The sequence below is a fragment of the Perognathus longimembris genome, chromosome 12 (genome assembly GCF_023159225.1).
Source record: "Perognathus longimembris pacificus isolate PPM17 chromosome 12, ASM2315922v1, whole genome shotgun sequence".
In the NCBI taxonomy this organism is placed as follows: Eukaryota; Metazoa; Chordata; class Mammalia; order Rodentia; family Heteromyidae; genus Perognathus; species Perognathus longimembris.
The window spans coordinates 66348571-66362641 of NC_063172.1; the positions used below are offsets into that span (position 1 = coordinate 66348571).

A 14071-nucleotide genomic window follows, 5' to 3' on the forward strand; every position below is an offset into this window, starting at 1 on the left:
TATAAGTCTTAGAATCAGGAACACTTGACTGTCTAATAATGCAGAAAGGACATATTCTTAGGAGAACAGTTTTAAAATTGAATTATTAAATTAATATTACCAGCCCACTTTTCTGTCCTGAACCAAAAACTTTTCTATCTGGCTCTCTACTAGACATTTTCATTTATGTGTTGAGACTATCTTAAGAATATCTTCAAAAGAGAACTCCCTGTTAGATGCTGGTAGCCTGTAATCTTAGCTACTCAGGAAGCTGGAATCTGAGGATTGTGGTTTGAAGCCAGCCCAAGCAAGAAAGTCTGTGAGACTCTTCAGTTAAACACTAAAAGCCAGAAGTGGAGTTCTGGCTTGAATGGTAGAGTGCTAACCTTGAGCAGAAAGGCTCAGGGATGGGAAAGGCCCTGAGTTCAAGTTCCAGATGCCCCAAAAGGCTGAGGGGGGTGTGGGGTGCCCTGATTTCCGTATTTCCTGCTTTCATCTCTTAAAATCCTGAACTCTCCCATACCTTACTCTTTTGGATCACAATTTTGACTTTCCAACATACTGATGAATCCCAGATGTATTGAGCATGTAGTAGGCACTCAACCTTTACAGAATGATGAAAAAGTAATGAAAATTCAAGAGTTTATGAGGCTCTTGTTTCATTTATTGAAAATTTCAAACATTATCCTATCCTAGACTTAGGTTGGGAGTGAGGAAGATTTCTAACTGCCTTCTGAGTGCTGGAATTCTGAACTTTTTTTGGTGCATGAAGTGATCAGGCTTATAGTATATGATGTATAGGGAGTAAGCTAGTTTCAGGATCTAGTCATGTGTCTTATTGTTTCCTTTGACAAAGAAGCTTAGGAAAGTTACATACAGCAAACTTAAAATTAGCTATTTTCCGAGCAACTAACTTATAATTTCAGATGTTATGAAACTTTAAGCACACTGTTCCTGTATATGATTAATCATTCTGCCCTCATATATTCAGTTTTTTCCTTTGGTATTGGGATTTGAATCAGGGCCTGGTGCTGTCTCTTGGCATTGTGCTCAAGGAGGGCACTCTACCACTTAAGCTACAGCTCTGCTTTTTGGTGTTTAGTTAGAGATAAGAGTCTCCTGGGCTTTTTTCCTGGGCTGGCTTTGTCCCCTGATCCTCACATCTGAGTAGCTGGGATCACAAGCTCAGCCATGGACAACCTGGCTATGTAGTGTTTTGAATATAATGTGGTTGTTTTTTTTTTGATAGAAGATAGTACATTGTATGGTAGTTGTATTTCTTTTGCTAACTAGGTTGTTAATCTCTTGAATGGGGGTGCATAGGGTTATAATTGTTTCCATATTACTTAAAATAATACTTGGGAAATATTAGCTTGTCAGTGTTGGTTATTTAATGAATAAAACAGAGAACAAAACAAGTTAACAAGTCTTAATTTGATCTTTACAATATAATGATACAAGTGATACTGTCTCTGCTTACAGATGAAGAAACTTAGGGAAGTCAGGTAATGTGTGTGTCAGCTATATGACTTCCAAGTATTTTTTTTTTCTTTATTGTCAAAGTGAAGTACAGAGGGGTTACAGTTTCATATGTAAAGCAGGTACATTACTTATCCAACTTGTTACCTCCTCCCTCATTTTCCTCCCATCTCCCCCCTCCCACTTCCTTCCCCCCATCAATTGTATGGTTAGTTTATACCAATTGGTTTTGTAAGTATCGCTTTTTCAATGGTTTGTCTTTTTATCCTTTGTCTCTCATTTTTTGTATTCCCTTTCCCTTCCCTAATTCCAATACACGTCTATACATTATCTGGGGTACTAAGATCAGTTACGGTAATAGCAGGAGTAAAACCACAGGGAGGGAATACGAGAGAACAAAAGTTACAGTTTCTGGACATTTTTTTTTTAAATCTTCTGTGGTTCATTTATTTTTGTGTGCTGATCCTAAGCTTTTGTATTGTGCTCTACAGCTTCAGCCACAGATCCTCTTCTGGCTTTTCGCAGTTAATTGGAGATAAGTGACTTAGACTTTCCTGGGTTGATTAGCGTTTACTGTGAGCCTCAGACCTCAGCCTTCTGAGTAGCTAGAATTATAGGTGTGAGCCACCAGCACTCAGCCTTGTGATAAGGCTTTAAAAAAATGAAAATTAAGGTCTCTCTTTCAAGGAATTGTTAATTGAAAGAAAATACTGTTTTTTTCCCCCCTAATAACTGTTGTTATGCTCTCTAGACTTAAAATTTTTGTCTTTACTTCCATTTCATCCTTGCTCTCTATAATTTAGTAGATTTCAATATAGAATGTAAAGAAATTGATGAAACATTTCTAGAAGCAACTGGCTAATATATGCATATTTAATGTGTATGTATACAGAAAAATTTTATAACCTCGGGTGAAACAGACCCATCTACTCTGGGAGTATCTCTTCCTATTGGCGAGAGGTTATCTGCCAAGGTAGGTGGATAAGGAGTAGTTAACTCCGGGTAGTTTTCTGAGGCATCAGTATCATAGGAGAGCCTGTTACATTGTTTTTTCATACTTTAGTATATTTCTTTTCCAATAATCTATGGAGTTTGTACTTAGACTACAAAAAACTTTTGAACATTGTATTTGCAACCATGTAGTGTGATATAGTTAATATTATCGATTATTGTATTTGATTATACTTAATGGAATATTCAGGACTTATTTTTTACAATATAGGTTTCTAAGCTACAAAATTTATGGTATTCTGACACAGTTGTCAGTATTAGGAGTGAATGTGAGCTTTTATGTGGGTGAATGTAGAGAATATTTGAAATGTTTCTTTTACTTGAATAATACAGGTTTATATTTTAGAGGCAATAGTGACAAAGCACTATATACCTCTTATACCTCTTTGAAGACTTAATCCCCAAAATAGATCATTAAATAGTATAGGACAAAATGGACAGTTGATAAGTTTCAAAAGTTAACCTTAGGTTCTCAGCACCTTTACATTATATTGTTTTATTGTTTTTGGATATTTAAAATATTTTCTAATGTATTAATGTTTCGGCAGAGTATTTCTAGTAAAGTATTTTAATGTCTATACAATTTTACTTTCTTATGTTTAAAATACAATGAGAATCCTATAATCTTAGCAATGAAATTATTAGTAGAGCTCAATTCTGAGTAATAGTTCTGATTTGTAGGATTCTGATTTTGACATTAAGATACTTTTCCTTAAAGCTGAAGTAACATTGCCTTTTGATTTCTATTTTAAGGAAAGGTTGAAACTTGAACGCAATAAAGAATACAATCAATTTCTCAGGGGTAAGGAAGAATCCAGTGAAAAGATCAGACAAGTAGAAAAGAGTACTGAGGTAGGTTTTACTTTTAAAGTAATTTTTTAATACCAAATCTTTGTACTAACTTAAAAAACCATTTATGTTATAGATATTTTCACTTGCCTTTGCTTTTAGGTGTTCTTTGTTGTTTTTGTTTCTGTGCCAGTTCTGGGGTTTGAACTCTGGGCTTGGGTGCTGTCCCTCAGCTTTTGTGCCCAAAGCTTGTACTCTACCACTTGAGCCACATCTCTACTTTCAGCTTTTTGGTGATTAATTGGAGATTTGAGTCTTTTGGATGTCCCTTCCTGGACCGGCTTCAAGCCTTGATCCTCACATCCAGTCTACTGACTAGCTAGGGTCACAGGTGTGAGCCGCCAGTGCCTTTTTGCACACCGTGTTTTAGGTAAGAGTTGTGCTCTGCGTAGCCCAGACTGTCCCCAGCTTGTGCTTTGGCCTCCAGCGCGCTGGGGTTCTGTGGGAGTGCCATCACACCTGTTGTTCCGCCTCGTTTTTTATGTAAGCCTTTGGAACAGGAAGTCAAATCACCCAGAAACTGGGCTGGGAATATGGCTTAGTGGCAAGAGTGCTTGCCTCATATACATGAGGCCCTGGGTTCAATTCCCCAGCACCACATATATAGAAAATGGCCAGAAGTGGTGCTGTGGCTCAAGTGGCAAAGTGCTAGCCTTGAGCAAAATGAAGCCAGGGACAGTGCTCAGCCCTGAGTCCAAGCCCCAAGCCCAGGACTGGCAAAAAAAAAAAAATCACCCAGGAACTTAAACATTTCCTTTTGGGAGTTGTTTTATCTCATTGTGAAGAATTTAACCTACCTTCGAAAATTTAATCTTATTTTAAAGATCTTTTTTTTTTTAGGATCAACCTTAAGTGATTTTTTAAATATTAATAATTTACATATATATGTATATAATTTCTTCCCCAAATTTGAAGGTAGTTGATACTACTAGACCCAGAAGTTTACTATTTTCTCTGTTCTTTGCATTGAGAAATAATTTAATTTTAAATATTTTCAAGTAATATGTGAGTGCTAAAGTATGCCTAGTATGTCCTGGGATAAGAATTTGCATTTTGCTCATCTTCTGTTTTTGTAGCCACTTACATACGTTTTACCGTTGCCTCTATTAATGCTTAGTTTTAATGTAAGATACATTTTCCTTAAATTTCTTATGGGTAATTACTTAAATTACTTATGGGTAATCAAATATCCAAGTTGAGATAAGAACTAGACTAAATAGATTTGAGGCTTTATCTGACTTTTAAGAGATAGTATCTCATAAGCGTTTTTTGTTTCTTCTCTTTTAAAAATTGAACAATCTTAGAGTCAAAGAAGTAAAAATCCTATTAGTCAAGTTAAGCCTGTTCTACCTTCACAAATACAAGCATCTTGCACAAATTTAGAGGCTCATAGGAGAGATGTTCTAACTCCTTCAGAGGCATATGAAGAACTTTTAAACCAAAGACGATTAGAAGAAGACAGATACCGACACCAAGATGATGAAATTGAGTTAAGAAATAGAAGAGTTATTAAAACAGCGAATGAAGAATTAGGCATTTCCAATACAAAACATCAAAGGTTTGCCAACAAAGCTGGTGTTCCTGAAAGAAGATCTCGAAGATTTAATGAGGATCGTGTTTTTGACAAACAATATTCTAGACCAGACCAAGATCCTGCAGTAAGTGAAGAAATGGACGAGAGGTTTAGATTTGAAAGTGATTTTGATAAAAGATTTTTGAGAGTATATGACAGGTATTTACAACTTTATTTTATATTATATATTTAATATTACTGTTGTTACTTTTTATGATTGCATTAGGGAGAAATGATTTGATTTATTATATTTAATTCGAAGATACTATCAACTTTTAAGAAACATCATTATTTTATGGGCCACTGAGGAAGAAAAACATTTAAGATAAGAACACCATTCTAAATCTGGAAAAATGAAAGCTAATCCAGTTAGGTGCACCCCAGAGAGGGCTCCCTGCAGATGCCCTGACCTCCCACCCCCCTTGAGGTCTCTGCCCAGTGACCTCAGTAACTGGCACACCTGGAGGCAGTTACCTCCCTCTTCCCTGAGGTCACATCCTAATCCGCCTGGCCACACCTCCCGGACCCTGCCCTAGATAGGCAGGGCCCAGGGGTTACTCTTGCCAGCCCTGGGAGCCTTTGACCTGGCTGCTGGCCAGCAATTCGGCAAAATAAAGTTGTTTCTTCTGCCTGAATACCGAGTGGTGTTCTCCATCATCGGCTGCCTACCTTAATAACTCGAGGTGTGCCAGTTGCATGGTGCCCTCCAGGGGGTGGACCCTACAGATACCTTCTTAAAAAAGTAAATTGAAAATAACTGTTCCCTAGAAAGGGAACATCTGTGTCTCTGTCTTGGCATTTCACTTAGTTACAAAACCAAAACCTTTGGGAATTTGAAGTATAAAGAAGTACTGATTAAGATTCATAGTTAAATTGATTGATAGGATTCCTAGATTATTGGCAGAGATAAAAGAACTCTGCAGTTACTTGACTTAAAACCAGGGGAATGGTCATCCAGTTTTATTTGTTAAAATATAGAGGAAAAGAGTACCTTAACATAGATAAAATATGGTTTATTCTTCAATGATTAAATACTTTTGATCATTGTCAGTATTTTTAAGGTTATTTAGTTAAGTGAAATGGCATCATTAAGGTTTTTGGTGTTTTTTTTTTTTTTTTTTTTTTGGCCAGTCCTGGGCTTGGACTCAGGGCCTGAGCACTGTCCCTGGCTTCTTTCTGCCCAAGGCTAGCACTCTGCCACTTGAGCCACAGTGCCACTTCTGGCCTTGTCTATTAATGGGGTGCTGAGAAATTGAACCCAGGGCTTCATGCATGGTAGGCAAGTGCTCTACACTAAGCCACATTCCCAGCCCATCATTAAGGTTTTTTTGCTTGAACTCAGGGCCTGAGCACTGTCCCTGGCTTCCTTTTGCTCAAGGTTAGCACTCTACCACTTGAGTCACAGCGCCACTTCTGGCTTTTTCATGTATACGAGGTGAGCACTCTACCACTAGGTCATATTCCCAGCCCCATCATAAAGTTTTTTAAATCAGATTTTCAGATGCTTTCATTCTTTTGAATAATTGCTTTTGTGATACTAATCTCCCCCCTCCCCCCATACTGGGGCTTGAATTTAGGGTCTGTCCCTGAGCTTTTTTGCTTAAGTCTTGTGTGCTATCACTTGAGCCACTGCTCTACTTTGGGGTTTTTTTGGTAGTTAATTGGAGATGTGTCTCATGTATTTTCCTGCCCCAGCTGGCTTCAAACTTTAGTGTCAAATTGCAGTCCTCAGATTTCAGCCTCCTGAGTAGCTAGGATTATAGGCGTGAGCCCTCAGTGCCTGGCTCTGACACTAATTTCTTAGACTAACTGGGATAATTAAGAATGGTTAAATGCTAAATTTATTAGATGGACATTTGGGAAAGTCTTCTTTATTGAAAGGAAGTTTAGTAAATGGAACAAGTTCCGCAGAATTGTACAGATATATTTTTTAGTAGAGAATAAGATGACTAGACTTTAAGTTAGCTCATTGATAGAACAGTCACCTACAATTCATTCAGGCCCTGAGTTTGATCCTTAGCACCATTAGAAAAAGAAAAAAAAATGTTGTATATGAACGAGCCCAACTCTTAAGTTTATTTAAAAGAAGTGGATAATGTTCCAGACTATGAGTTTTACAGTTTAAGATACTTGTTTTTCCCTCTGCCCTGGGGTTTGAGCTCAGGGCTGGATAGCTCATGTTGATGTGGTATCACTGTCACTCAGCTGCTTGAGCCAGCCCTCCAGCCCTATTTTTGCAGGTTACTGTAGAAATAGTCTCTTGCTGACTTTTTTTTTCAGGTTGTCTTCAAACCTCAGTGGATTACAGAATTGAATAACCTGCATAAAGCTCCCTACTTTTTGTTAAAATAAATTCTAGTATTTGTACCTTTAAACAGTAATCCTAAATTTAAAAATGGTAAGCACAATTAGTTTTATAAAGTAAATAGGATGCCTGAAGCTTGTATGAATTTCTTTTAGTAAAATGTACATTTATGTTCTTTTTCTTGGCCTGTTAAACATTTAATATTGATTTCATTCTTATTATAAATGACAGGTGACTTACAATCTTGTAATGAATATTTTGTGTCTACTGTAAGGCCCACCTTAGAAAAGCTTTCATATGGGCTGTTCTTTGTAGTTTTACTATTGTTTTTATTAAGAGGCGTTGACTGTATACATAAATATGACCATTGGTTAAGTTGAATGAATTTAGCATATGCCTTGAAAATGATATCTTGGACATGGTACTTGTTTAATTATGTTACCTACATATGCCAAAGAGCCTATTAAACATCTTAGTATGAATAATTTGGAAATAGATACATAAAGGAACTAGAATTGTACACATAAATATTATCATTGGGCAACTCAACAGTAAATTCAGGAAGCCACAATTTCTTGGGTAAATTGTAGGATATTTTGTATTTCTAAGTGGCCTTTAATTCTAGGATCCTAAGTTATGTTAAATTTTTAAAAATAATTTTATTCAAATAGTTGGACACTAGGTATTGATTTTGCCAGCAACATGGGAACACTATCTTTCAGCATCTTCTTCAAATTCTTTCTTCAAGGTTTCATATTTTTTGTTTTGTTTTGTGTTATAGTTTTCATGATGGAATGCTTTCCCCTTGTTGGTTAGGCTTATTCCATTTTTATTTTATCTTTTACGCTATTGTGAATGGACTTGTTTTCCTAATTTCACTTGTATCCTGTTCATCACTGGTGTAAAGAAAAACTGATTTTGCTTGTTGATTTTTGGGTCTATTCTGCTTTGCTGTTGAAGGTGTTTTCTCAGCTCTAGGAGGGGTGTGTGTGCGTGCACACGCGCATGCACACGTGTACATGTAAGAACACACATGCAGGACCTGGGGATTGAGCTTTTGTGCTCAAGGCTTGTCTAGCACTCTGCTGCTTGAGCTGCAGCTTCACTTCTGGTTTTTTTTACTGGTTAATTGGAATAAAAATCTCACGGACATAGCTATCCCAGCTGGCTTTAGACCACAATCCTTAGATCTCAGCTTCTGAGTAGCTAGAATTGCCAGTGCCTGGCTTTCTAGGAACTTTGAGATGGCACCTGTGGGGTCTTTTTAGGTACAGGATCATATGATTTGCAGATAGCGCCCATGGCGTCTCTCCCATTTCTTTGTCTTATTGCTGTGGAGAGATTGGACACCTTTGTTCCTGTTGTTAGAGGAAATGGTTTCAGTGCTTCCCCTGCGGAGTAAAATGTTTGTGATACATGGACTTATAATGTTAAGGTAAATTCCTCTGCCCCTCTTCCCTCCCCTTCCCTTCCTGCTTTTGTCCTGTCCTTTCCCTTTCCCTTTCCCTTTCCCTTTCCCTTTCCCTTTCCCTTTCCCTTTCCCTTTCCCTTTCCCTTTCCTTTCCTTTTCTGCCTTCCTTTCCCTCTTGAGGCTTGAACTTAGGGCTTCCTGCTCTCACTTGACTTTTTTTTGGCACTCTACCACTCAAGTCGTGCCTCTAGTTCTGGCTTTTTGCTGTAATTAGAGACAAAAATCTCTTGAATATGAATGTTCAGGCTGCCTTTGAACCTTGGTTCTCAGATCTAAGTCTCCTGAATAGCTAGGATTACAGGCATGAGCCACTGGAGCCCAGGTTCTTCTCATAATTTTTTTTTATAGCTTTTATCATAAAATGATGTTTTATTTTGTCAAAGGCCTTTATCTGCCTCAACTGACATGATCGTTCTGTTTATGTGGTCTGTTAATGTTTATTGATTTACATGGTAAGCTAGGTATGCATTTCTGGAATGAAGTCAACTTCATAATATATGATTTTTTATAGGTTATTTAATTCTAGCAAGTATTTTTTGTGCATCTGTGCTCATCAAAATGATTAGCCTATTATAGGTGTGTGTGTGTGTGTATGTGTGTGTGTGTGTGTCTGTGTCTTTGTGTCTTGGTTTGGTTTTGAAATTTGTGTAATGCTGTGTTCATAGAATGGGTTTGGTATTATTTCTTCCCTCTCGTATCATGGTAAAATTTGAAAGCAATGGTCTTAAAGGTCTTGTAGAATTCAGCTAGAAGCTGAGGAGTCCTGAGCTTTTTTTCTTTGGAAGATTCTTCTTTTTATGTTTCAGTCTCTTATAAATCTGTTTAGTTGGATTATGTCCCCATGGCTCAATTTTGGTAGATTGAGTTGTCTAGAAATGCATTCATTTCAAATAGACTTTCCACTCTAACGGTTTTTGAAGTAATGGATTTCACTTGTGTTTGCTGTGAAATTATTATTTTTGTCTCTGATTTTTTTGTTGATGATGTTGTTTGAGCCATTTTTCTTTCCTGGTTAGATTAAGGGTTTGTCAATTTTATGTATCTTTTTATAGAACCAGTATTCTTTTCTCCTTTTTTTTTTTTTGGTCTCAATTGATTTTTTTTCTCCCTAGTCTTTATTTTTTAGTTCCTTCTTCTGGTTTTATGTTAGCTAATTTTTTGTGTGAAATTGAGTTATATCATTAAAAATATCAATTTGAGATTTCTTCGTTTAATTAATGTATGTACTTTTCTTTTAGAACTTCCTTTGTTGTGTCCCAGAGATTTTGAGGGAATTTCATTTTTTTTTTTTTTCTGGGCCTTGGACTCAGGGCCTGGGCACTGTCCCTGGCTTCTTCTTGCTCAAGGCTAGCACTCTGCCACTTGAGCCACAGCGCCACTTCTGGCCTTTTCTATATATGTGGTGCTGGGGAACTGAATCCAGGGCATGTATAGGAGTTAAGCATTCTTGCTACTGGGCCATATTCCCAGCCATTCATTCACTCATTCATTCATTTATTTATTTTGGTGCCAGTCCCGGGGCTTGGACTCGGGGCCTGAACACTGTCCCTGGCTTCTTTTTGCTCAAGGCTAGCACTCTGCCACTTGCCACAGCGCCACTTCTGGCCGTTTTCTATATATGTGGTGCTGAGGAATTGAACACAGGGCTTCATGTATACGAAGCAAGCACTCTTGCAACTAGGCCCAGCCCGTCCCAGAGGTTTTGGAAGGTAGTTTCAGTTTTCACTGAGTTCTAGGAATTTTCTGATTTTTTTTTCTTTATTTCTTCTGTGACCCCACTCATCTAACTGTGTGTTATTTGGTATTATTCAGTGAGCTTGGACATTTTTTGTAGTTTCGTTTGCTCTTCTAGTTTTACTCCATTATAGTCAAGATTCAAGAGATTATTTCTGTTTTTTTTTTATTTTTATTTTGCTGAGACTTTGTATCCTAGGATTTAATCTATTTTGGAGAAAGTTCCAGGGACTGCTAAGGAGAATGTGTATTTTGCAGCTGCTAGATGAGATATTCTGTAAATTTCCTTTAGGTTGAATTGACCTATGATGTTACTTAAATCTGAGTTGTGTGTGTTGAGGTCTTCTATTTATTATTGGGTTGGGGTATATATATGTTTTTAAATGCAGTAATGTTTTAACAATTTTGGTTTGAAATCTAGGCTAAGGGTATAACTACTCTTGCTTGTTCAGAGTCTGTTTGTGTGGAATATCTTTTTCTAGCCTCTCACCCTAAGCCAGTGTTTGTTTTTATCGGATAATTATGTTTCCTATAGATAAAAAATGGTTTGGTGTTGCCTTTTGATCCAGCTTGTACCATTCTCAATCCAAGAATTGAGTCTGTAGATACTGAGTGTTACTTTTTTTTTAGCTCAATTTATCAGTTTTAGAAATCTAGTGGACTAGGAATGTGGCTTAGTGGTAAAGTGCTTGCCTAGCATGCATGAAACCCTGGGTTTGATGCCTCAGCACCACATAAACAGAAAAAACTAGAAGTGGCATTGTAGCTCAAGAGGTAGAGTGCTAACCTTGAGCAAAAAGGAACCAAGGACAGTGCTCAAGCCCTGAGTGCAAGCTCCAGGACTGGCCAAAAAAAAGCCAAAAACTTGATTCACCACAGATGATGCTTATAGCTTGTGTGACGCAAGTGAAGTGTGAAGATTGTATCTGTTGATTCTATAGAGAATAAGTTCTTTTTTTTAAATCTAAAATTTGCAAGATTTGCTAATATGATCATGAAATTAATCTTAAATATTGGAAAATACTTCAACCATATTTCTGTAATTCCTCTTGAGAAACACAATATTGCTGCAAATTTCACAACAAAGAAATATGACTTATGCTAATTTTCATGTATGCTAGTAAATGTTGCTGTAAAAAGTCATGTTGATTTCTCTGGTGTCAGAAATTAAATTAGAAAACAATCAGTGTTTGCCAAATGGAAAAAATTAATTGAAAAACATTTTTTATTTTCTAAAATAATTTTAAATAAGGACAATAAGAAATATTTTCATCTTTTATTTTGTTGCTTATGACCTTGTAAATAAAATGAGCCAATCATTTTCTGTGTGTTGACTATGCTAGCTTATTTTAAAAAATAATGTATTCTATTCTGCTTTTGGTAACATTTTTTTCGTGTGATAGTGTTAGCAAATGTCATGATTTTCTCTATTTGGTTTAATGGTAAAAACTGCTGATTTTAACAAATGCATTGCTTAGGCAGTGAAATAATTTTCTAGAATCCATAATTTTGACTTCAAAAGTTATCTCATAATGAATTTTGACTATCATCTTCATGGATACAGGAACTAAATATATGTCCAATGCCCTATAGAAAGTGCGGAACAAAAAAAAGTCTGTAGAGCCCGGTGCCACTGGTGGTGTATGCCTATAATCCTAGCTACTTGCGAGGCAGAGACAAAGAGACCTCGGTGTAAGGCCATCCCAGGCAAAAAGCCTGAGACACACCATCTCCACCAATAAAAGCTGGACATGTTGGTGTGTGCCTCTCTATGATCTCGATTCCCCATGAAGTATAAAGGGGAGAACTGTGGCCTAGGTGAGCCTATGTAAACACCAGGCCCTATTCACAAAATAGAACGGAAAGGTCTGGAGGCAGTCTGGAATGGTGGAGCACCTGCCTAGCAAAGCGCAAAGCCTGAGTCCAAACCCCAGTACTGCCTGCCTGAAAAAAAACTTTTAGTAAATTGCCATGTGTACATGTTGTACAAATATGTCCTAGAACTTGAGATCCTCATGTCTTAATTTAGCCTCCTGATTGCTGGGATTGCAGGTGCCACTACACTCAGTAAAGATATCTTTAAACATTGTTATTTTGACTTCTAGAAGTTATATTTAAATAATTTGTAATAATATTAAAGAAACAAAAGGCTATTAGCGGCTGGGAATGTAGCTTAGTGGTAGAGTGCTTTCCTAGAATTTACAAGGTCCTGTAAACAAAATTCGAAACTCCTAATGTTTATTATTAACCAGCAGATCAAATTTAATCTCATTTGAATTGATTTGAGAATTTTTTTTATAAACGATGTCTTTGTAACACTTTTGTTTTCTTTAATACGTCCAATATTAAATGTTAAAACCCCCAAGAGCTCTGACGAGGTCTGCTGTGTGGCGCATGTTGTGTAAGCTCATGTGTTTTTAAGGATTCCTGGAAATAGACGAGGGCGTGTGACTCCTCTGGAGGATGATGATGTCACAGAACAGTCAAACGTGCCAATTTCGTCTGCTGGAAATAAAAGGTATAGTATGTGATGTAAATTCTGGCCCTACGTCACCACAGTAGGAAATGGCACATGCCTAAAACTGACTTGCTAAAAAGTAGAGAGGCATAGTGTGTTAGCAGGGCTCCTTGCTTAGTGAGAAAGAAAACAGGATAAGAAGATAAAACTTTGGCTTTTTTTTGGCGGTACTGGGGATAGAACTGGCTTTGTGTATGCTAGCTAGATAAGCACTCTACCACGAAGGTCTATCCTGAGCCCTATATCATACCTTTTTAAAAAACAAATTTTTGTTTATAAAGCTTGCCAGGGTGTTCTGAATTTTTACCTATCACATGAAATTCATATGTATATGTGTATGTATATGTATATATATACATATATACATGTGTGTCTGAAAATGAAAGGAAGAATGAACATAATGGACTAATAATTCAAAATATTTTTGAGTCATAGTAATGGAAGTTGACAAAATAAATTGAAAAATCCTAAATTCTGTAGTGCAATATTTTTTTAAACTTTATTTTTGATGGTACTTCTCATTTATTTATCTATTTATTTTTTGGCCAGTCCTGGGCCTTGCTTGGACTCAGGGTCTGAGCACTGTCCCTGGCTTCTTTTTGCTCAAGGCCAGCACTCTGCCACCTGAGCCACAGCGCCACTTCTGGCCGTTTTCCATATATGTGGTGCTGGGGAATCGAACCGAGTGCTTCATGTGCAGGAGGCAAGCACTCTTGCCACTAGGCCATATTCCCAACCCTGGTACTTCTCGTTTAAACTAAGGACATCACACTTGCTAGACAAACATGCTACCACTTGAACTATATCCTCAGTCCTCAAAACTTTACTTTTGACTTTTAGCTTACTGAGTAGATATCATTTATGCTTTCTTTGTGTGATTAGTACTTATGTATTTCTGTCTGTAGAAAAGAAATAACAGGATTTTTATGATTTTGGTGGCTTTCCTGTGTCATGCAAAAGTATTATTTTTTCTACAGAAAAAAATAAGACATGGAAAGTAGAAAGGGAATTAGGGGAGAAGAAGACAAGGAGAGAGTGTCTGAATGACTGAAGTGTTATGTGCATGTATAAAATGCTACAGTGAAACTCATTCTGTACAACTAATACACAATAACAAAAAGAATAAATGGTTCTAGTCTATAATGAAGAAAA

At 37.0% G+C, this 14071-nt stretch overlaps 1 protein-coding gene across 9 annotated transcripts in view; it reads left to right on the forward strand.

The window, feature by feature from the left end:
- The window catches only part of Cspp1 (centrosome and spindle pole associated protein 1), a 102270-nt gene that overhangs the window by 23447 nt on the left and 64752 nt on the right, over nt 1–14071 (forward strand). For 8 of the 9 annotated variants that reach the window (XR_007212788.1, XM_048358703.1, XM_048358705.1 and 5 more), the window contains 4 exons: nt 2351–2431; nt 3223–3321; nt 4623–5050; nt 12824–12919. Coding sequence is in view for 8 of the 9 variants with exons in the window: in XM_048358703.1 (XP_048214660.1) it covers nt 2351–2431; nt 3223–3321; nt 4623–5050; nt 12824–12919 (704 nt within the window). In the remaining variant the exon portion in view is untranslated. The remainder of the gene's footprint in view (nt 1–2350; nt 2432–3222; nt 3322–4622; nt 5051–12823; nt 12920–14071) is intronic. The other variant, XM_048358710.1, reaches the window with a different exon arrangement.